General features: G+C 44.9%; 1 protein-coding gene across 1 annotated transcript in view; it reads right to left on the reverse strand.

The window, feature by feature from the left end:
- Positions 1-586: 586 nt before the first annotated feature.
- LOC134341521 (uncharacterized) overlaps positions 587-25,668 on the reverse strand; it is a 77,349-nt gene continuing 52,267 nt past the window's right edge. Inside the window, exons 14-23 of the mRNA XM_063039393.1 lie at positions 23,594-23,686; positions 22,237-22,329; positions 19,470-19,562; positions 16,506-16,598; positions 13,330-13,422; positions 11,974-12,066; positions 6,919-7,014; positions 5,837-5,914; positions 5,086-5,192; positions 587-1,273 (exon numbers count right to left, since the gene is read on the reverse strand). Of these exons, the coding sequence (XP_062895463.1) occupies positions 1,211-1,273; positions 5,086-5,192; positions 5,837-5,914; positions 6,919-7,014; positions 11,974-12,066; positions 13,330-13,422; positions 16,506-16,598; positions 19,470-19,562; positions 22,237-22,329; positions 23,594-23,686 (902 nt within the window). The 3' untranslated portion in view covers positions 587-1,210. The remainder of the gene's footprint in view (positions 1,274-5,085; positions 5,193-5,836; positions 5,915-6,918; positions 7,015-11,973; positions 12,067-13,329; positions 13,423-16,505; positions 16,599-19,469; positions 19,563-22,236; positions 22,330-23,593; positions 23,687-25,668) is intronic.

Raw genomic sequence — 25,668 nt, forward strand, 5'->3', positions numbered from 1 at the left:
AAATTTTCTTCCGTTTAACCGGGTGGTTTAAACTATTTGTATTCCAAGAAAATAAATTAATAGTCTTATCCATCATAATGAGCTCGAGTATAAAGTATGTAAAGGGTTAACCAGAGTAGAGACTCATGACCCCGGAAGAGAAAAAAAGGTCCAAAGAGGAACTGGAAGTTACGACATTTCAGACATTTTAGTAGTTTCTGGTCAGCCCGTTTAAAAAGATAAAATGAAAAAGGAATAAAAGGAAAAATACCACCCACCTCCCACAAAACCCCAGAAAAAAGCCAGACAGTGGCCAATGCTAAATCTAAGACTAAACTTACCCCCATCTTTCTGGAGGGTGACCCGACAGAAATATGTTTATCAAGAAAAACACCACCCTTATGGAAAAAAGTAAAAACTAGCTATAACAAGAAAAAATTAAGAATCTAAAGCAATTAAAAGCATCGAATAGTTCCTTGCTACTCATATTTCAAAGAACATCAAACATTAAATCATATTACTATGTTAATTTTTCAAATATAAATGATCAGAAATGACGTAAGAAACAGCAAGGACTCTGGGGACAAGAAAAAAACAATCCCCCATTTTAAAATATAATACTTTACTAACATTTCAAAAAGAAAACAATCATTAAACGTATGACTAAATAACTACCCAAAGGTATTAAGAGTAAGATATACAGGATCATGAACAGAAAAGCCTAATATCGTTTAACTATATAAAACAAGCCTACACTGCCAGATCGAGAAAACAAAACCTGGAACTAAACAATCAGAGACGAGAGAAAAAAAACAAATGATACATTGATTAATCCTCCGTAAAGGGAGGCAGATCATCGAGAAAACTTTGTGCTTCCATTGGATTTTTAAACAGACTGTGCGAGTTATCCGGCATAACCACTCTCAGACAGGCATTCATATACAAGAAAATAAATCTCAGGATTGTTTATGGTAACATATATGTGGTTTAATAACAAAATTTACTTTGAAATTGGAAAAAAAATAACTTGTTTATCAATAAGATGTAGGAAATGCAGAAGAAAGACTGTACGGATAATTATGCATTTTTTTAGTTAAATTACCCGACTGTCCCAGATTCCCCACCACCATCCCTACCCCATCAATACATTGAATAGAGTAATACATTCATGACCATAATCCAGTATCTTCTGTATCAACTCTTTTCCATCTTCCTGCTTTCTCTGTTCTGTTTACCTCCTGTACTTGGACAGGACGTACTTACAGGGGGTCTGCTCTATCAGCATCTCACGTATCTGTGGATCAGGGCAATTGATGATGAGGAATGGGTGACGAAACATGGTTAATTTGCACTCCTGGGCTCATGACCCCCAGCATAACAGCAGAGAGCTTCCCTCTACCCACCATCATCCACAGAAATCCATTACTTAACACCAAGAGAATCCCCATCCTTCACACCAAGAACCACATCCCCAAAACAATGGGAGACTTAATCACTTCCAAATCAGATTGTTCATGTTCCTCATTAATCACCAGCCAACTTTTCCCTCACCAGAGCAAATCACCTTCCAAAACACTAGAGAACATCCCTCTCTCACGGTTCATGGAAATCTCCCTGTGTGTACACCAGGGGAATGAACTTCCACATCACACCAAGGAATCTTGTTTTCCAAGCCTGTGAAGATCCCTCACTCTGCATACATGGCTATCTTTTTCCTCTGTAATAAGACACGAATCTTTGTTGGAACAAACCAACTCACACAAATAGTACCTAAAACAATTCAGTAAATTAATCACAGTCTGTCAGTGCAGGGATTACACTCGTGTGACGTAATGCCTTGCTCAAAATCTTTATTTTTAAATCTGTTGAAATCTGTCACTTTGGAGTGGCTAAGTAGTATTTCAAATCACAGACTTAACATTTTATTCACAGAGATCGTCTGTAGCGTCCAGCGTCAAATCACTCGATGGAGAAAATGTCTGAAATGTGGGTTAGGTATGGCAATGTGCAGAAAATATTGTACACGGTCATTGCCATCACTGGAGTTCTTTGTGAGTGAGCACAGCAAGTCATATTTGGAATGTCCATTTGTTAGATGGAGCAAACCTGTTCATAACCATTTTAAAAACTAGATATAACTCCTTCCTACAAAATAAGCCTTCCAATTTCCCTTGACTGGGGAGAAAACAGATCTCCATCTCAAACCAATTATTCAGGAAAAAACAAGGGAGTATTTCCTACTCCCTTAATATAGGATATTCCATAAGCCCCCCAAGACAGGTAAATTCATTTTCCTACATCAGACTGCCTTTCTCATTGCAATGTATTCCAGTTTGTCAAATAGAGCCATACAGTCCTTGTCTTCCCCATACATTCCTGTTTCCCTTACACTTTCAACAAAGGTTCTTTGAGATGAAGCATTAAATCTGGTTGTCCTTCCCAGTGCTGCCTGTTTTGAAGGGCGTTTCCAGTTTTGTTTTGTGTGCATTCTTCACCCTTATTTCTACATCACAGGAAATCCAAAAATTCAAATGGGTGGAATTCCCATCAATAGCATTTCCAAATCTAGTAGAACTGTAATTTCCTTTACGCAAACTGGGAGATAATTGTCCCTCCAAAATTGAGGGAAACACTTCAACTAGTACCATGGATAACCTACTCTACAAATCAGAGGAACCTGATCTGCTCAAAGTGAAGGGAAAACCATGCTATCAAACACCAGAAAAGTTAAAAAGTGGTCACCACCACCAAACTATGGCAACCGGAGCTGAGTCGAGATGTCATTGGCGGAAATGTGAAGGGAAACTCTACGGTATCAGAGAGTGAGGAAGCCGGGCTGATACTGGAATGGAAAACTCTGAAAATGTGGGAAGGTTAACCACAATAATGGAGAACTGAAGTAATATTGATTGTGGAAGGCAAATAATGTTAATTACTATAGGAAATTAAGAGCAACATCTGTTCCTCAGAGGAGAGCAGGCAGCATTCTGAGAAGCATTGAGGTCCACTGGTCACCAGGCATTCTCTGCAATTGGCAGAATGAACGAACAACTGGTTCAACAATAACTTCGAGAGAATGCAAAGGCTAAATGGATAATCATACAATTTTAGCTTATATTTCTCACCATCATCCCAAATTTCCTGCCACAGTACCACATCATCAGCAACAGCTCCCACTGTCCAGTGATACATTGAATGATCGTAATTCAGGATCCAGAGTATCAATTCTTTCCCTTCTGTTATGTGTAAACCTTTGCACTTGGACAAGACATACCTACTCTCTCGGCATCTAACCTATTGACGAGGACAGTCGATGGTGAGGAACAGATGAAGAAACAGAGTCAGACAGCACTATGTGGGGATGATAACTCAGACCAGGACACCTCTCACACCTCCCCCCATCACCCACAGGCTCTGTCACCCAACATCGAGAAATTGCTTCTCCTTCACACCAGGAGCCACATCCACTGTACCCTGGCAGAAATCCATCCCTTCTGAATCGGACTGATCACATTCCTCATCGATCAATATACAAATCTACCCCTACCAGGGGAAATCCACATCCACTGTACCCTGGCAGAAATCCATTCCTTCTGAATCGTACTGATCACATTCCTCATCAATCAATATACAAATCTACCCCTACCAGGGGAAATCCACATCCACTGTACCCTGGCAGAAATCCATTCCTTCTGAATTGGACTGATCACATTCCTCATCAATCAATATACAAATCCACCCCTACCAGGGGAAACCCCTTCCCACTAAAGGACACCCTTTGCTGAGGATTTATGGAAATCTCCGTGTGTGGACACCAGGAGAACGACTTTTCCTGTCACACCCCGGCATCTCTTCTTCCAAAACATTGAAGGCCCCACACTCGACACATGCAGGAGATTTCCCCTCCTCCAAAAGCGTGACAGCTTCTGCTCCATATTAGGGGTAATGCCATCCTCTTAAATAAGGATTACATTGTCCTTTAACTGGACAGAAGAAAATTTCCATTTCAGTCCTCATATTCGAACCCTTGCCCCTTCTTCCTCAAATGGAATGCTACCTCCAACCAAAGAAACTAGGGAATACCTTTCACCTCCCTCAATCTAGATCAAGAGTCCCCAACCTGTGGTCCATTGATCCCTCAATTAATGCTGTGACTTCATTTTATATTAAAAAAAAAAGACTGGGAACTCTTGATTGAGATGATTCCACTCACCATCATCATCATATCTGTTCATGACCATGATTGTTTAACGGTTCAGTACATAAGAATGCATACAGTATACAAAGTGAAATTCTTACTCTTCACAGACATCCACATAATGGAAAAAAAACAAAGAAAGAAAATTTCAGACCCCCAAAACACCCCTCCCCATCCCATGTATAAGCATCATGATGTAAATATCATGGACTGTAGCCCCACCTGCTCCACCTACCTGCTTCAGCAAAAGCATCTCCCCCAGCCCCCACCAACCACCAGGTAAGTAATAACAACTTATTCTACAGAAAGGCTTTGCTATTGCCTTCTTCTGGGCAGTATCAATGAACTTCACATTTTGTCTGCCTGGGGTTGAATAATCAGGATTTATGATCTGCACCAGCTGCTCATTCACCACTTTCTCCCATGGTTTCACGTGACTCTAATCTGGGGCTTATCCAAAGGTGACCTGCAGGCCACCAGACGGAAGGAGCACCCTAACACCTCATGTGGCAGAGACGCATCACCAAATCGCCACCCAAACATGATTGCACTAAACCTCTCAGACCAGTTAATTCCCTTTCTCCACAACAGAAATCTCAGTGGTATCTGGGAATGAAGGAGTAAGGCTGATGGGGGAAATTCAAACTATGAAAAGGTGGGACATTCAATCTGTGTTGATGGGGAGATTAAGTAACTTTGATTGTGGTTGGGAGACAATGTTAATTACAAATGGCAAACTGGGAGCAGCAACTGTTCCTCACAGAGGATGGATATCCACCATTCAATGAGAAACAGTGGTCACTGGGAATGGGAGGGGAAAATTCAGGCTTACTGGGATGGGGAGCTACAACCACCGCTACATTAGTCAGAATCTTCGAACCAGAATCAATGTGGAATAAACCTCTCACCTGATGGAGATACTCCTTGGAGTTTTCCAGGTTGCTCTGTCCAACATATAACACTAGGGCCGTGTTAATCATCTTTTCACACTCCTCCTTTGTTGGGAGTTCATTGACTGGAAGATTAACGCAGTTTTGAGTTACATTTCCACCTGGCCTGACCCAGAGGCAGCAACACCCAGAGTATGGGGGATTGTGAAGGTGGGATTGGAAATCACATTGCCAGAGAATGCAGCACATCATGATCTGCACTGAAATGTAAAGGAGGCTCAGCAGGGAAAGAAGGTTGAGTGGGTGGGGATGGATGAGAAGGGGTAAAGGCAGGTGACAGGGAGGGGTCTCATTTGAGTCTAATTTTGGATACAACTAATGAGATTAACTGATCTTCACAAATAACATGTACGGACTGCCACAGAAAGGCAGAATGGTGCAGTGTGAAGTGTTTGGAATGAGGTGTGGGGCATACAGCAAGAAGATATAGAGATCATCAAAGAACAAGAGTGCGGGTGGAGCATACAAGCTATGGGCTGAGGAAATATAAGTAGAGTGTATGCTGTGATATTTACACAAGGAATAACATAGTTTCAGAGAAGTTCCTCCAACAATGTGCAAATATGGTATTTCTTCCTGTATCCTGTGGGTAGATCACACATGATGTCACTGGGCACCAAATCTGACTGAGGGCCCTCCAGCAGACCAACTTGCATTAACCTCCCGCCACCCCAACAGACACACACAGACACATGCACACACACAATACCTGAGCAAGTTTCTTCCTCTTGGGAAGAGGATGTTTCTTGGATGGGTCCTGTAGTTGTTGACACACTGTGTCCTTTACCTTTGGAAGTCAGCAGATGTAGACAATAAAATAAAAAAGGAACATAACAGTTTGACAGACTACAATCACTAAAAGATAGCGTCGGGGTGAGATAGGAGTTGGGGGAATGCATGCTTTCCAACTGCGGTGAAATCTTTAAGACTCTATGGCATTTACTCTTGCACGACCAGATTGCTCTCCCAAACAACTGTCACTGCTTTCAGCATGAAACAGAATGAACCTCCAGGAAGTCCAGACCATTGCTTTGAGTGATCTCAGACGATGCTGAAATGTGGCCGAGGAGGGAAATGAAAACCTGATGTCATTCACCTCTACAATTCGACCATAAGACCCAGGAACAGAATTAGGCCATTCGCCCCTTTGAATCTGCTCTGCTATTCCATCATGGCTGATCCTAGATCCCACTCAACCCCGGACAGCTGCCTTCTTGCTATAGTCTTTGCTGCCCTTACTGATGAGGAAACTATCATTTTTCACTTTAAGTATACCCATGGTCTTGGCCTACACAGCAGTCTATGGCAGAGCAGCACCACACAGATTCACTACCCTCTGGCTAAAAAAATGTCTCCTTACCTCTGCTCTAATTAAGGGTTGCCCCTCACTTTTGAGGTTGTGCCTTCTAGTTCTGGACACCGCTACCATAGGAAACATCCTCTCCACATACATCTTTACTAGTCCTTTCAACAATTGGTAGGTTTTAATTAGATCCCTCTGCATTCTTCCAAATTCCTGTGAGTACCAAAGGCCACAAGATGCCAGATGCTCCTTATATATCAATTCCTTCATTCCCAGAGTCACCCTCTGGACCCTACACAGCAGGGTCCTGTGTAGAGTCCTCTGGACTTTCTCCAATGACAACATTTTTTTCCTGAGATACAGGGCTTAAAACTTTTGGCAATACTGTGCACTACACTGGATGTCCAGCAGGTGAATTAACCCATGAGACATTCTTGGTGAGAGAATGGGAGAGACTGATTGAACCCCACAGACACAGGATTTGGTACCTGTGGATGTGTCTCCCATTGGGACAGACGATGGTTCCTGGTTGTGTCCTCCAGCTGATGATTTTCCAGCTTCTTCACTTGTGGATATCTGGGGATCTGGGATAAAACAACAGAGAGAGTTGTGGGTGTGGACTTTGAGAATAGTCATTGGGCTGGGAGAGATGTTTGTGGAGCAGAGAACTGGCTTCATGTTATCCCTCTTACCTTCACCATCTTTCCCACACAAACAATTGATATTACCCTCCTTCTGGGCGGGGATGAATTGCAGGGAAGAAATGTGGGACCCACATTTCCTTGCAGTAATCCTCACTGCTCACTCCTGAGCCTGAGGACATCACTGTGCACATGGGCAATCCCAGACCTGGTCCTTTCTTTTACTCCTGTAATCTCCGCCCTGCATCTTGGCATGGATCCCATCTCACTTTCCTTATTCTTCTCCTCCAGGGGTAACTATTATTCTTCCTACTTATATCTGCTGAGTGGGAAATCACAGAGTGAATTTGAGTTTTTTTTTGTGGATTTCACATGCCAGGTTTAAAAAGCAACAGGGGCAAGTCAGGGCTTGCCTGCCAGCAGAAGGTCACTGAGAGAGTCGGAGATGGTTGCTTGTGGACTTTATGCACCAGCTTTTAAATGTGACCGAGACCTGATAGGACATGTGTGTTGAGCAGAAAATCACCTGGATTGTTGGTGACTTTTCAAGGGTCAACAAAAAGAAACGAAGTATAAGCAGAGCAGCCATTGTTGGAGTAAGAATGGTCAGGCTTTGACTCAACAGGCAGAGGCTAAGGTTCTGAGTTGTTTGAAATCATGTAGTTGATTGCAGAACTTAAGCTTAAGATGTTAAGAGTCAAAGATATCACTATTGTAGGCAGGATGATAGCTTGGGCAGTGGAATGTTCCTCCTGTATTATATGGGATCTCCGCGTACCTCAGAGACTCCCTGAACTCTACATCTGCAGGAAGTCCAATTTGAGGTCCTGACTGAGGAGATCAAGGAAATTGAGCCAGACGTACTCTGGAACATCCTGGAGGCTGAAAACCTCTTCGATGAAACTTTCACTGAGGTGTGTGCAACCTTCAGATTGTAAAATGTTGATCAGTTGGAGATCTATGGGGAGTAAGCAGTTAGTTCAAGTTTCCCCGTGGCTGTGCCATACAGCACCTTGTGGATACTGCTGGGGGGATGACCTATCAAAGCACAGTCACATCTACCAGGTCGTGGCAATGTGGCCGATTCTAAGGCTCAGAGGGAAAGGGTAAATTCAAGTTGAGCGATGTTGGTAGAACACTCAATAGTTCAGGGACTGACAGCAGATTCTGTGGCAACAGGATCGTCTGTTGGCTTCCAGGTGCTAGGATCAAGGATGTCTCAGAGAGACTGCAAAATATTTTCAGGAGGGAGGGTGAGCAGTCAGAAAGTGGGAAGGGGGCCTGCGCTGAGAGTATAGGGAATTATGGAAGAGGATGAAGAGCAAGGCAGTAATCTCTGGATAACTCCCAGTGTCACATGTCTCCCATTCACAAAGCAGGAATTGGATGATGGTAGCAATGCATGAGTGGATGAGGGTAAACAACCCTTACGTGGTACTGTTCATGATATGAAAGAATTTACCCTACAGTTTCAGAAGGAGAATGAAGTCGGATGCATCCATATTTCAGCAGAGTAAAGGGAATTACAGAAGCATGAGACAGGAGGTGGTGAAAGTTGATTGGAAGGGGATAGTAGCAGAGAGAGAATTTAGTAAAAGAATTGCAAGAGTTTCTCGAGGCACTTTTGAAGGTGAAGATAGATACATCTCAAAGATGAAGTAGTACTCTCAAGGGAGGGCGAGACGACTGTGGGTGACAAGGGAAGTCAAAGATGCATTGAAGGAAAAGAGAGGGCATATAACATAGCAACGATTAGTGGAAAGTTAGATGATTAGGAAACTTTGAAAACAAACAAGAAGGCAGCTAAAAAAAACATAAGAGAAAAGCTGAAATATGAAGGAAAGCTATTTAATAATATAAACGAAAATCCCAAAAGTTTCAGCTGTATAAACAGAAAACGAGAAATGAGGGTTGGTATCAGAATGCTGGAAACTGACACTGGGAGGTAGTAATATGGGACAAAGAAATTATTCTGTGTCACTCTTCACTGTGGAAGACAGAGGAAGTATGCCACAAATTTGAGAGTGTCGGGTGAAGGAGGTGCTTGGAGAGAAAATGTCTGAAGGTAGAAAATTCACCTGATCCAGATGGACTACACCCCAAGGGGTCTGAAGGAGGCAGCCTAAAGGATTGTGCGAACATTAGTAATGATCTTTTAAACAACTGACTTGAATGTCTATTTAGTACAGAGATGAGCGTCACAGTAGCGTAGTGGTGAGCTCTACAATATTACAGCACGGAGCATTCTGGAGTTTGGAGATCAACCCTGGTGCCATTCTGTTAGGAGTTTTTGTGTGCTCCCTGTGAAATGTGTGGGTTTTCCCTGGGTGCATAGGATTCATTCCACAGTCAAAAGACATGCCGGGTAGGTTAATTGGTCACTGTAAATTGTCCCGTGATTAGTTTAGGAATAATCAGGTTTGTCGGTGTTGGCTGAGACATCAAGGCTCAAAGTGCTGAAAGGGCTTCCTCCGCTCAGTATCACTAAATAAATGAATAACATAAAATAAGGAGGATTTTCTTCAACCAGCGGGTGGGTGTTTCTGTGAAACTCGTTGCCATGGACAGCTGTGGAAGTCACGTCATTGAGTATAGATGAAGAGGTGGCTGATAGACTCTTGTTTATTCCAGTGTCAGAGGTTATGGGGAGAAGGCAGGGAATGGAGTTGAGAGCCTTAATGGATTGGGGCACACATGATGGGTTAAATGGCCTAATTCTGCTCTTATACGACCATTCGAGCAGAATTAGGCCATTTGGCCCATCAATTATGCTTCATTTCATCATGGCTGATACATTTCACGCTCAGCTACAAACTTCTGTCTTCATGCTCTGATGAACCATTACCTTAACTATACCCAATCACTTGACGTCCTAAGCCACCCATGATAAAAAACCTCACAGATTTACCATTCTCTGCTGAAAACAAATCCTCTTCAATATGTTCTAAATGGAAATCTCTTTATTCTGAGGCTGCGTCCTCTGGTCTAAGACTCCCCCACCAAAAGAAACATCCTCTCCACATCCACTCTTTCGAGGCCTTTCAAAATTCGATAGGTTTCAATGAGATCCCCCCTCATTCTTCTAAATTCCAGTGGATACACTCCCAGATGCTTTATGGTTTTATGGACATGACAGGCAATTACTCAGCCATCAGTTCATCAATGTGAATCTGAAGACCTGAATAAATACAGCATCTTTGTGTGAGTAAGTAAGACTGACAGAGAAAATCTCCCTGAAAAGATATATTGATGCAAAACCACCATCTCACTGAGAATGATGAGAACCGGCCGGGTTACTTAAGTGACCCTGAATGTTAAACAGCATCAGATGCATGTTCAGATTAATAATAATAGCACATTCACCTATGAGCTCTGGTGAGGAAACACAGCTACCACCTCTACAGAGCTTTAAAAATTCAAAGTTATTTAATACTAGACTGGCTTCCAATGAGCTTCAGCGCAGTTTGAAGAGGTATCCTATGTTTCTTTGCAAGAATGGATATTTCCTCAAATACGGAAAATACAGTTTGCCAGATGGTTCACCTGTTTGCATATTATGCTGACCTTCAGTCAGGGCATTGACCAAAGGAGGTGACAAATTATTCTGTAGTGCTATGAGATGATGATGAGGCTACACTCGGAATAACAGGCTCACAGCTTTGTTCATCCTGTTTTCGGAAAGATGTCACCAAACGAGAAACGTAGAAATACAGAACACCTACAGCACAATACAGGCCCTTTGGCCCACAAGCTATGACGAACATGTCTTTACCTGAGAAATTACCTAGAGTTACCCATAGCCCTCTATTTTTCTGAGCTCCATATACCTGTCCAGGAGTCTCTTAAAAGACCCCATCGTATCCACCTCCACCACTGTTGCCGTCAGCCCAGTCCATGCACTCACAGAAAGACTGTGTAAAATATTCACAAGACATTTGCCTATATTTCAGTATCAAAGTTATAAAGAGAGGTTGTGTAACCTGGGACATTATTCATTCATCCCACAGACCAGTCCACAGCTTCACCACAGAGACTTGGGTGAGACTCCATTTCTAAAGCAGCTCCCAGTGACAAATGTACTTGTGATGTCTCTGGGATTGTGGACAAAGTCATGCTCTGTACCCTACTGTTCCCGAGAGAGGGAAAGTGTTTTAAATCAAGGACACATGGTGAGTGTAGGAGAGGATGTATTGTGCTAGTTTGAGATGGGAGGAGACAGCAGTAATCACCACAACCAGCCTTCCATCATACCAACACATGTCCATCACGCCCAGACATTAAGGTTAGACAACACTCATCCAACCAACAGTCTCTGCAGACCTTTTCTTCCTCCCCTGAGATATCCTAAGTCATCCCAAACGAATCTCCTCCACCTTTCTACCAGATGGCTCAAAGCCTCTGATAATGTCTCCATTCCCAATCTAAGTCACATCTTCTGAATACGTAAGACACACCAGATCAAGTGTCTAGGATGCAACATCCAGGGATACTCAGATCTGAACCTATATGTTGCAGCCCCTCAATTATCGCAAACATCTGAATATTCATATCACTTCATGTTTATCACAGCACATTACCTTCTATTCTACCCATGTACCAAACCAAATGGCCTCCAAACAGTCACTGCACAGGATGCCTAGATACTTTTGTCCACTCCAATTGATCTAGACAACCATGCAACACTTTTTCTTGGTTCCACACCCCTCTCACTCGGTCTCTCCCATACACATCACCCATTCCCCTCAGGCATGCCATCACCTATCCCCCTCGGCCACTCAATCATCTATCCCTCTCGGCCACTCCGTCATCCATCTCCCCTCATTTAGTTGCATGATGTTGGTAGAATCCGTTGAATGTTAATTGCAGAGGAGTCTCTGTAAAATACTTCCCCACAACTGATACCTGAGCTTGTATCTGGGTCCTTGGTCGTGGACAAATCATCGCTTAGCTCAGGAGTTGTCCCCTCAGTTTGTGGAGTTGGTTCGGATGTTGGATCTGTGATAAAAAGGAGCACATGGTGGGAACAGAGGAAAAGACAATTGACCACCCAGTTGGGACTCCAACATCTACTCAATCACTGAAGTCAGAATAACTGGCCTATAGTTTCCCTCCTTCTGCCTCTCTACCTTCTTGAAGAGTGGAAATACATTTGTAATTTTACAGCCATCCGGAACCATTCCAGAATCAAGTAATTCTTGCAAGATCATTTCCAATCCCACCACCATTTCGTCAACCTGCTTTTCCAGAACTCTCGTTCATATGTCTCATCTGCATTCAGACCTTTCAGTTTCCCAAGAACCTCCTCTTTAGTGATGGTAACACAGTTCATTCAAAGCTACACCATTGTGATTTGCAGGAGGCTCCATTTCTACAACTGCTACCACTGACAAATGTGCCTGCAGACGGTGATGCAATTGTGGACAAAGTCATGCTCTCTGACTTACTGTTCCCAAGAGACCCTGAATATGTTTTAAATCAAGGGCACATGGTGAATGTTGGAGAGGAAGTATTATGCTAGTTTGTGATAGGATGAGACAACTGATATCATCACAACCAGACTTCCAACGTACCAACAAAGGCACATCACACCCGATCATGTAAGGTTATCCAGCACTCACCCAACCACCACACTCAGCATTTGGCATCCTCCTCCCATGAGAGGTCATGGGTCATCCCAACCAAATCACCTCCATCTTTCGATCAGATGGCTAGAACCCTCTTGGTCAATTTCTCCAGTCCCATTCTCTCATTCCTTGCCAATACGTCATTCTCTCCAGGGATGCAGCGTCCAGGGATACTGAGATCTGACTCTGTATGCTATAGTCACTCAATTATCTACAGCACCTTTAGGTTGATTTCAAATCATATTATCTCAACAACCGAGCTCCTGTGCACTCCACTCACGCGTGTGCCAAACACAGTGACCTCCACGACCCCCCCGCAGCTCAGGGCAAACCCCAAGCCCATCCCGATTGGTCAGACCCATCATGCAACACACTTTTACTTGCTCCCTCAACACTCTTCCCTTGGTCTCTCCCACACCCTTTGAGCCATCCCACGCCCCTCTGTCCTTGGTCCATCTGTCATCGGTCTCCCACAGCCCGTCCATCACCCATCTCCCACGGTGACTCTATCACCAATCTCCCTCGATCTCTCCATCTCCCATCTCCCCTCAGTCAGTCACTTGATTCTGGTTGAATCCATCGGATAATAATTTCAGAGTGATGTCTGTGTAAAACATGTCCCCACAACTGGTACCTGAGTTTGTATCCTGGTCAGTGATTGTGGACAAATCATCACTTGGCTCAGGACTTGTCCCTTTGGTTTGTAGAGTTGGTACAGATGTTGGATCTGTAATAAACAGGGGTAAATGGTGGGAACAAAGGAACAGACAATAGACCACCAGTTTGGACTCCAACATTTTCCCTACCACTGAGATTAGAATAACAGACCTATCATTTCCTTCTTCCTGCCTCGCTACCTTCTTCGAGAGTGAAGTGACATCTGTAATTTTCTTGTCTTTCATAAACGTGTAGAATCAAGGGATTCTTTGAAGATCAAGACTAATCCCTCTACAATCTCCTCAGTCACCTCTTCCAGAACTCTGGGTCTGGTCCAGGTGATCTATCTACATTCAGACCTTTCTGTTTCCCAAGCACCTCCTCTCTTGTTATGGAAACATAAACATTCAAATTTCCACCACAGAGACATTGGACAGCCTCAATTTCTACTACCCCTACCACTGACAATGTGCTTGTAGATGGATATGGGATTGTGGACGAAGACATTCTCTGTACCCTACTGTTCCCAAGAGACGCTGAATGTGTTTTATATCAGGAACACATGGTGAGTTTCGAGAGGAAGTACTGAGTAAGTTTCTGATGGGACAACCTACAGGAATCACCAAAATCAGCATTCCATCATGCCATCACAGGCCCATCATTCTCCACAATGTAAGGTTATACAGTACTCACTCAAACACCAGTCACTGCAATCCACATCATCCTCGCATGAGAGGTCGATTCAGCTGACTAAGTCGTCCATTACAAAACACCTCCATCTTTCTACCAGATGGATCTTTGACAATTCCCTCCATCCCCTCCACACTGAGTCAATTCCCTCAGTTCCCTCCACTCTGAGTCAATCCTTCCTTGTATGTCAGACACTCCAGAACAATTCTCAAAGATGTAATATCCAGGGATACTGGGATCTGACCCAGTATGCTACGGTCACTTAATTATCCCAGTATCTGTACGTTCATTTCAGTTCATGTTTATCAAAACACATGACCTTCTGTTCATCTCACAGTTCCATGTACCAGTCCCAGTGGCCTCCTGAACACCCACTGCTCAGAATACCCAGACACTTGTGTCCATTCCAATTGGTCAGACCTGTCACGCAACACTCTTTCACTTGATTCCTCACCACTCTCCTTTGGTCGCTCCCACACATTCTCGGCCTTCCCACACCCCTCTGTAATCAGCATCTCCATCATCTATCTTCAACAGCAACTCATTCACCCACCTCCTTCAGTAACCCTGACACACATCTCCCTCGACGACTCCATCACCCACCTCTCTGGGTAACCCTGACACCCATGTCCCTCACCCACTCCGGCACACATCTCCCTCGACCACCCAGTCACCTACCTCTCTTGGTCATCCTGACACATATCTCCTTCAGCTAATCCATCACCCATCCCCATCTGGCACTCGCACCGATCTCCTTCGGGCCCTCCATCTCCCATCATCCCTCAGTCAGCCGCTTGATGCTGGTTCTATCCATCAAATGTTAATTGCAGAGAGGAGTCACTGTAAAACACATCCCCATAATTGATACCTGAGCTTGTATCTGGGTCCATGATTGTGGAGTAATCATCACTTGGATCAGGACTTGTCCCCAGAGTTTGTGGAGTTGGTACAGATATTGGATCAGTAATAAACAAGGGCACATGGTGCGAATAGAAGAACAGACAAATGCCCACTGCATTGGGACTCCAACATCTCCCAGTCACTGAGGCCAGAATAACTGGCTTGTAGTCATAGTCATAGTCCATACTTTATTGATCCCGGGGAAATTGGTTTTCATTACAGTTGCACCATAAATAATTAAATAGTAATAAAACCATAAATAGTTAAATAGCAATATGTAAATTATGCCAGGGAATAAGTCCAGGACCAGTCTATTGGTATCCTTCCTTCTGCCCCTCTACCTTCTTGAAGAGTGGAGTTACATTTGTAATTTTGCAGTCATCCGGAACCAATCCAGAACCTCGTGATTCTTGAAAGATCATCACCAATCCTTCCACACACTCATCAGCCTGCTCTTTCAGAACTCTGGGGTACACGATCTCGTTCAGATGTCTCATCTACATTCAGACCTTTCAGTTTCCCAAGAATCTCTTCTCTAGTTATGGTAAAACAGTCCAGTCAAAGTTCCATCATTGTGTTTTGCAGAAGGCTCTATTTTTACCACCCCTACCACTGACAAACGTGCTAGTGGATGTTTCTGGGATTGTGGACAAGGTCGTGTTGTGTACCCTACTGTTCCCAAGAGTCCCTGAATGTGTTTCAAATCAGGGACACATGGTGTGTGTGGGAGAAGATTTACTGGGCGAACTTGTGATGGACCAGATACAGGAATCACTACAGCCAGCCTTCCGTCATACCATCACAGGCCCATCGTGCTCCACTATCTGAGTTTATACAGCACTCACCCAACCACCAGTCACTGCAATGCATATCTTCCTCACATGAGAGGTCTGGTCAGCTAAACTAAGTCGTCCATAGCAAATCACCTCCCACTTTCTACTAGATGGCCCTTAGGCAACTCGCTCTTTTCCCAATCTGAGTCAACCCTTGCCTGTACGTCAGATACTACAGAACAATTCTCTAGAATGTAACATCCAGGGATACTCAAATCTGATCCTGCATGCTACGATCACTCAACCATCCCCAGCATCTGTACATTCATTTCAATTTATTTTTATCACAAAGCATGACCTTCTGTACATCCCGTAGTTCCATGTACCAGTCCCAGTGGCCTCTCCAACACCCACTGCTCAGAATACCTAGATATCTCTGTCCATTCGACCCATCATGCAACACTCTTTTATTTGTTTCCTCACCATTCTCTCCTCGGTCAGTCCCACACCTGCTTGGCCTTCCCACGCACCTTTGTCCTCAGAATCTCCATCACCTATCTCCCTCAGCCACTCATTCACTCAACCATCTCCCTCAGCCACTCCGTCACCCATAACCCTCGGCCACTCCGTCACCCACCTCTCTGCGTCACCCTGACACACATCCCCCTCTGCCACTCCGTCACCCAGCCCACTCTGTCACTCTATCACCCATCTTCCTAGGGCCCTCCATTACCGTTGACTGTAAATTGCAGAGAGGAGTCTCTGTAAAACACATCCCCACAACTGATACCTGAACTTGTTTCTGGGTCATTGATTGTGGACAAATCATCACTTGGCTTGGGAGTGGTCCCCTTGGGTTGCAAAGTTGGTACAGATGCTGAATCTGTAATAAACAGGGGCACATGGTGGGAATAGAGGAACAGACAATTGCCCACCCCATTGGGACTCCAACATCTGCCAGTCACTGAGGCCAGAATAACTGGCCTGTAGTATCTTTCCTTCTGCCTCTCTACCTTCCTGAAGTGTGGAGTTACATTTGTAACTTTGTAGTCATCCGGAACCAATCCAGAATCTAGTGATTCTTGAAAGATCATTACCAATCCTTCCACACGCTCATCAGCCTCCTCTTCCAGAACTCTGGGCGTACACCATCTTGTTCAGATGTTTCATCTACATTCAGACCTTTCAGTTTCCCAGGAAACCTCCTCTCTCATTATGGTAACACAGTTTTGTCAAAGCTCCACCATTGCAATTTGCAATAGGATCCATTTCAACCACTCCTACAACTGACAATGTGCTTGTAAATGGCTATGCAATTGTGGACACAGTCAAGATCTGTACCCTACTGTTCCCAAGAGACGCTGAATATGTTCTAAATTAGGGGCACAAGGTCACTGTTGTGCCAGCTTGTGATAGGATGAGACTACAGGAATCACCACAACCAGCCTTCCAACATACCAACACAGGCCTATCACACCCAGTCATGTAAGGTTATAGAGCGCTTACCCAGCCACCAGTATCTGCCTTTCGAATCCTCCTCCCATGAGTTATCCCAACCAAATCACCTCCATCTTTCAACCAGATGGTTAGAACCGTCTTTGTCAATTTCTACAGTCCCACTCTGGCATTCCTTGCCAATACGTCATTCTCACCAGAACAATTCCTGAGTATGCTGGATCCAGGGATACTGATATTCGACTTTGTACGCTACAGTCACTCAATTATCCATTGCACCTTCAGGTTGAATTCACTTCATGTATATCTCAACAAGCGAGCTTCTGTTCATCCCACTCAACCATGTGCCAGGCACAGTGACCTCCATCAACCCCAATACGCATGGCAAACCGATGCCCCATCCCCACTGGTCAGACCCATCATGCAACACTTTTACTTGCTCCCTAAACACTCTCCCCATGGTCTCTCCCACACCGCTTGAGACATCCCACACCTTTCTGTCCATGAACCGACTGTCACTCATATCCCTTGGCCAATCTATCATCCCACAGTCAGTCCCTCGATTCTTCTCGAATCCCACTGCTCGGAATAATGAGATATTTCTGTCCATTCTAATTGGTCAGACTGGTCACCCACCTCACTTGGCCACTCCAACACCCATCTCCCACAGTGACTCTACCATCAATCGCCCGCTATCCCTCCAACACCCATCTCCCCTCAGTCTATCCCTTGATTGTGATTGAACCCATTGGATGATAATTTCAGCGGGAAGTCTGTGTAAAACTTGCCCCCGCAACTAATACCTGAGCTTATATCCTGGTCTCTGATTGTGGACAAATCATCACTTAGTTCAGGAATTGTCCTCTCGGTTTGTGGAGTTGATACAGATGATGGATCTGTAATAAACAGGGGTACGTAGTGGGTACGAAGGAACAGACAATAGACCACCGGGTTGGGACTCCAACATCTTCCCATCCAGTGAGATTAGAATAACAGGCCAATAGTTTCCTTCTTTCTAACTCGCTACCTTCTTCAAGAGTGGAGTGATATCTGTAATCTCCTTATCTTCCAGAAACATATAGAATCTAGTGATTCTTGAAAGATCATTACTAATGCCTCCACAATCTCTTCAGACATCTCTTCCAGAACTCTGGGGTGCACACTGTCTGGTCCAGGTGACTTGTCAACATTCAGAACTTTCTGTTTCCCAAGAACATCCTCTCTTGTTATGGAAACGCAAACATTCAAATTTCCACCACGGAAACTTGGGAGAGTCTCCATTTCTACCACCCCTACCACTGACAATGCGCCTGTAGGTTGTTATGGGACTGTGGACAAAGTCATACTCTGTACTCTGCTGTTCCCAAGAGACACTGAACGTGTTTTAAGTCAGGGACACAAGCTGTGTATTGGAGAGGAAGTGCTGAGCTAGTTTGTGATAGAACGAGACTATCGGAAACACTAAAATCAGCATTCCGTCATGCCATGCCATCAGAGGCCCATCGTGCTCCACCATGTAAGTTTATACAGCACTCACCCAGTCACCAGTCACTGCAATCCACATCCTCCTCGCATGAGAGGGCCGCTCAGCTGAACTAAGTCATCCATAACAAATCACCTCCATCTTTCTACTAGATGGCTCTTTGACAATTCCCTCCACTTCCACTCTGAGTCAATCCATGCCTGCACATCAGACACTCCAGAACAATTCTCCAGGATGTAATATCCAAAGAGAATGGGATCTGACACTGTATGTTACGGTTACTCAACTATCCCCAGCATCTGTCATTCATTTCAGGTCACGGTCATCCCACAGATCCGCGTACCAGTCCTAGTGGCCTCCTCAACATCTACTGCTCAGAATACTGAGATATTTGTGCCCGTTCCAGTTGGTCAGGGCCATCACACAATGCTCTTTTACTAGCTTCCTCACCTGTCCCGCTCTATCTCTCCCACAACTTCTTGGCCCACCCATAACCCTATGTCCTCAGCACCCCCATAACCCATCCCCCTCGCGCCCTCCATCACCCATCCCCCTCGCGCCCTCCGTCACCCATCCCCCTCGCGTCCTCCGTCACCCATCCCCCTCGCGCCCTCCGTCACCCATCCTCCTCGCGCCCTCCGTCACCCATCCCCCTCGCACCGTCTGTCACCCACCCCCCTCGCGCCCTCCATCACCCACCCCCCTCGCGCCCTCTGTCACCCAGCTGCCCTCAGTTAGTCACTTGATTCTGGCTGAATCCATCGGATGATAATTTTTGAGAAGAGTCTGTTTAAAGCACATCCCCACAACTGATACCTGAACTTGTAACTTGGTCTGTGATATTGGACAAATCATCGCTTGGCTCAGGTGTTGTCCCCTCGGGATGTGGAGTTGGTACAGATGATGGATCTGTAATAAACAGAGGTACAGGTGGGAAAAGGGGTACAGACAATTAACCATTCAGTTGGGAATCCAGCATTTTCCCCAACCACTCGAGGTCAAGATATCTGTCCTACAGAGTTCCTCCTTCTGCCTCTCTGCCTTCTTGAAAAGTGGACTGACATTTGTTATTTTCCAGTCTTCCAGAATCATTCGATAATCTGGTGATTCTTGAAAGATCTTGGCTAATGCTTCCACTATCTCTTCAGCCACCACTTCCAGAATTCTGGGGTGCCTCCTCTCTATTTCTGGTAACATAGTCCAGTCAAAGCTCCACAATATAGATTTGAAGGAGGTTCCATTTCTACAACCCCTTCCACTGACAAAGGTGCTGGTAGATGTTACTGGGACTGTGGTCAAAGTCGTGCTCCATACCCTACTCTTCCCAAGTGACCCTGCATGTGTTTTAGATCAGAGAGACATGGTGAGTGTAAGAGAGGGTGTTATGTGCTAGCTTGTGATGGGACGAGACTACAGAAGTCACCACAACCAGTCTTCCATTGTCCCAACACAAGCCCACACACACCATCATATAAGGTTATACTGCACTCACCTAAACGCCAGTCTCTGCATTTTGCGTCTTCCTCCCATGAGAGGTGCTGAGTTATCCCAAACAAATCACCTCCTTTATAGCAGATAGCTGGAAATGTTTGACAATTTCTCCAGTCCCAATCTAAGTCACATATTACCCATACGTCAGACACTCCAGAACAATTATCTCGGATGCAACATCCAGGGATATTCAGATCTGACCCCGTATGCTGCAGTCACTTAGCTGTCCCCAACAACTGTACATTCATTTCTCTTTATGTTTATCTCAATGCATGACCTTCAATTCATCCCACTCACCCATGTACCATGCACAGTGGACTCCCCCATCCCCACTGTTCCGAATACCAAGAAATGTGTGTTGTTCCAATAGGTCAGATATATCATGAAACACTCTATGTCTTCCTTCCTCACCCCTCTTCCTACACCTTTTTGGCGCTACAGCACCACTCTGTCCTCAGTACCTCCATCACCCATATCCCTCGGACACTCCGTCACTCTACTCCCATAGCCTCTCCGTCAACTACCTCTATCAGTTAGTCTATCACCCATCTCCCTGGCTGACTCCATCACCCATCTCTGTCGCTGACACTAACACCAATCTTCCTTGGTCCCTCTATCACCGATCTCCCCTCAGTCAGCCCCTTGATTCTGGTTGAATCCTTTGGATCATATTTGCAGAGAGGACTCTTTGTAAAACACGATCCCACAAATGACACCAGAGCTTGCTTTTGTGTCCGTGATCATGGACAAATCATCCATTGGCTCAGGAGTTGTCCACTTTGTTTGTGCAGTTGGTACAGATGCTGGTTCTGTAATAAACAGGGGTACATGGTGGGAACAGAGGAATAGAAAATAGACCACTGAGTTGGGATTCCAACAAGTTCCCAACCATTAAGATCAGAATAACAGGTCTAAAGTTTCCTCCTTTCTGCCTCTACAACTTATTCAGGAGTGGAGTGGCATCTGTAATTTCCTAGTCTTCCAGAAATATTGAGAATCTAGTGATCCATGAAAGATCATTACTAATGCCTCCACAATCTTTTAGCCACGTCTTCCAGGACTCCGGGGTGGAGAATACCTGGTCCAGTTGATATATCTACATTCAGACCTTTCTGTTTTCCAAGCACCTCCTCTCTTGTTATGGAAACACAAACATTCAAAGTTCCACCACAGGGACATGGGACAGCCTCAATTTCTACAACCCCTATAACTGACAATGTGCTTGTTGATGGTAATGGGATTGTGGAGGAAGTCATACTCTGCACCCTACTGTGCCCAAGGGATGTTGGTTGTATGTTAAATCAGGAACACTTGGTGAATGTTGGGCAGAAAGTATTGAGCTAGTTTGAGAAGAGACCACACGAATCACCAAAATCAGCATTCTATCATGCCAGCACAGGCCCATTGTGCTCCACAATGTAAGGTTATATGGTGCTCACCAAACCACCAATCACTGCAATCCACATCCTCCTCGCATGAGACGTCTGCTCAGCTGAACTACATTGTCTATAACAAAACACCTCCAGCTTTCTACTAGATGGCTGTTTTACAATTCTCTCCATTCCCTTTCTGACTCAATCCTTGCCTGTGTGTTGACACTCCAGAACAATTCTCTAGGGTGTAACATCCAGGGATACTCTTATCTGACCCTGTATGCTACAGTCTCTCAACCATCCCCAGCATCGGTACATTCATTTCACATCATGTTTCCACAATGCATGAACTTCTGTTCACCCCGCTGTTCCACGTACCAGTCTCAGTGGCCTCCTCAACATCCACTGCTCGGAATACCAAGATATTTGCGCCCATTCATATTGGTCAGACCTGTCATGCAACATTATTTTACTTGCTTCCTTAACACTCTCCCCTAGGTCTATCCTATACCTTCCAGGCCATCCGACACCCCTCTGTTCTCAGCACCTCAGTCACCAATCTACATCGGCCACTCCGTCATCCAGCTCCCTTGACTACTTCGCTCCCTCTGCCACATCATCACCCAGCTCCCCTCAGTCAGTCACTTGATTCCGGTTGAATACATTAGTTGATATTTTCAGAGAAGAATCTGTGTAAAACCCATCACCACAACTGATACCTGCATTCGGATCTTGGTCCGTGATCGTGGACAAATCATCGCCTTGCTCAGGAGTTTTCCCCTCAGTTTGTGGAGTTGTTATAGATGTTGCATCTGTAATAAACAGGTGTACATACAAGGAACAGAGGAACAGACAATTGAACAGCCAGTTGAGACTCCAAAATCTTTCCAACGGCTGACATCAAAATAACCAGCCATTGGTTTCCTTTCTTCTACCCCTCTGCCTTCTTCAAGAGTGGCGTGACATTTGTAATTTTCCAGTCTTCTGGAACCATTCCAGAAACTAATGATTCTTGAAAGATCATTACAAGTACCTCCACAATCTCTCCAGCCACCTCTTCCAGAACTCCAGGGGTACACGATCCAGCTCAGGTGACTTTTCTACATTCAGACCTTCAGCTTCCCAATAAACTTCTCTCCAGTTATGGTAACACAGACATTCAAAGTACCACCATAGAGACTTGCGAGGCTCCATTTCTACAAATCCTAATACTGACAGATATGCTTGTAGATGGTTATTGGATAATGTGAAAAACCTGCTCGATACCGTACTGTTTCCAAAAGACCTTAAATCTGTTTTAAATCAGGGACACATGGTGAGTGCAGGAGAGGAATTATTGAGCTCGCCTGTGATAGGAGAGACGACACGAATCATCAAAACCACCCTTCCACTTCACCTGCAAATGCCCATCACAGCCACAATGTAAGGTTATACACCAGTCACTGTATTCCACATGCGGCTCCAATGGGAGGTCCACTCAGCTGTCCTAAGTCATCCCAAACAAATCATCTCCATCTTTCCAAGTGATGGCTAGAACTCTCTTGGACAATTCCCTCCATACCCACTTTGAATCACTCCTTGCCTGTACATTCATCACTCAGAACAATTCTTGAGGATGCCACATCCAGGGATACTCATATCTGACCCTCTGGACCCTCTGTGCTATGTAACTCAATAATCCCCTGCATCTGTACATTCATTCAGCTTCATGTCCCGCTCACCCATGTACCAGGCCCAGTGGTCTCTGCCGAACCCACAGCTCGGAATAGCTAGATATTTGTGTCCATTCCAGTTGGTCAGACCAATTATGTAAAACTCTTGTTTCCACACCCCTCTCCTCTTGGCCACTCTGTCGCCCATCTGCCTTGGTCACTCCGTCGCCCTTTTCCCTCTGTGACTCTGGCACTAATCTTCCTAGTCACTTTGTCAACCATCTCCTTCAGTCACTCCATCACTCCTCTCCCTCAGTCATTCTGTCACCCATCTCGCCTCAGTCAGTCTCTTGATTCTGGTGGAATCCCTTCAATGCCAGTCTCAGAGATGAGGCTGTGTAAAACACGTCCCTGCAACTGATACCTGAGCTTGTGCCTGGGTCTGTGATCGTGGACAAATCCTCGCTTGTATCAGGAGTTGTCCCCTCAGGTTGCAGAGGTGGCTCTGATGCTGCATCTGTAATAAAAAGGGGTACATATTCAGAGCAGAGGAACAAACAATTGGCCAGACATATGGGACTCCAACAACTTTCCAACCACTTAGATCAGAATAATTGGCCAATAGTTTCCTTCCTTTGGTATAGGATTGTTTTCTACAACCCCATAACACTGACAGACGTGCCTGTAGTTATTTATGGGATTGATGACAAAGTCCTGCTCTGTACCCTATTGTGCCCAAGTGACTGTGAATCTGGTTTAAATCAGGGACACATTCTGACTTTAGGAGAGGAAGTATTGAGCTGCTTGTGATAGGAGAGAAGACAGGAATTGCTGAAACCTTCCTTCCATCTTACAAGCAAATACCCACCACAGCAGTCATGGAAATTTAAACAGAACTCATTCAACCACCATTCACTGCATTCCACATGCTCTCCAATGTCTGCTCAGCATCCCTGTTATATCCCAAACAAATCATTTCCAACTTTCCAAAAGATGTTGAGAACTCTTTTTGACAATTTCTCCATTCCCATTCTGAGTCACTCTTTGTCTGTATGTCAGGCACCTCACAGCATTTCTGGAGGATGGAAAAACCAAGGGTATTCAGAATTGACCCTGTCTGCTACAGTCACTCAGTTATCCCCGACCACTTCATGTTTGTCTGAATGCATGACCATCTTCCCACCCACCCACGTACCAGGCCCGGTGGCCACACCCATCCCCCACGGAAAACCTACAGCTTTGTGTTGATTCCCTATCTCCCTCGGCTGTTCCGTCACCTATCTTCCCTCAGTCAATCCCTGGATTCTGGTTGAATCCCTTGGATGATAATATCAGAGAGGATTCTTTGTAAAACAGATCCCCACAACGTATACCTGAGCTTGTATCTGGGTCCATGATCGTGGACAAATCATCGCCTGGCTCAGGAGTTGTCCACTCAGTTTGTGGAGTTGGTACAGATGTTGAATATGTAATAAACAAGGGCACTTGTTGGGAACAGAGAAACAGACAATTGACCACCCAGTTGGACCTCCAACATCTTCGCTACCACTGTGGTTGGAATAACAGGCCTATAGTTTCCTTCCTTCTACCTCTCTACCTTCTTGAAGTGTGGACTGACATGTGTAATTTTCCAGTCTCCTGAAAACATTCCAGATTCTAATGAATCTTGAAAGTCAAAGCTCCACTATAGGGACTTGTTCCTCAACTGAGATGTCCGCTCAGCTGTCCAAAGTCATTCCGAACAATTCACTTCCATCTGTCCAAGTGATGGTAATAACCCTCTTTGTCAATTTCCCTCCATACCCACTCTGTGTCACTCCTTGCCTGTAAGTCATGCACTCAGAATGATTCTCGGGTTTGCAATGTCCAGGGATACCCATATCTAAGGCTCTGTGCTATGGTAACTCGATAACCCCTAGCATTTGTAAGTACATTTCCCTTCATGTTTATCTGAATGCACAACGTTCTGGTCATCCCACTCACTCATGTACCAGGCCCAGTGACATCTGCCACCCCCAATGCTCAAGGAAATCCTACACACTTTTATCCATTCCCTTTGGTCAGACCCCCAATGTAACACTCTTTAACTTGTTCCCTCAATACTCTACTGAATCTCTTCCAGACCCTTTTGACCATCCCAGTCACCTCTGTCCTCGGTCCGTCTGTCACCCATCTTCTTTAGTCCTTCCATCACCCACCTCACTCGTTTACTCTGTCACTCACACCCATCAATCACTCCGTCAAACACCACCCACAGTCACTCCATCACCAGTCTCCTCTCAATAGTCAGCTGATTCTAGCTGAATTGCATGGCTGGAAGTACTGAGATATTTCTGTCCATTCCAATTGGTAATGCAACATTCCTTTCCTGCCTTATCAAACCTTCCCTTCAGTCTCTTCAAACACCTTTTGGCCCTCTGACACCACTTCTGCTTGGCCACTTTGTCAGACATACATCTTGCCGACTCCATCACACATCTCCCTCTCCCACACCATCAC

The sequence above is a fragment of the Mobula hypostoma genome, unplaced genomic scaffold, assembly GCF_963921235.1.
Source record: "Mobula hypostoma unplaced genomic scaffold, sMobHyp1.1 scaffold_36, whole genome shotgun sequence".
Classification (NCBI taxonomy): domain Eukaryota; kingdom Metazoa; phylum Chordata; class Chondrichthyes; order Myliobatiformes; family Myliobatidae; genus Mobula; species Mobula hypostoma.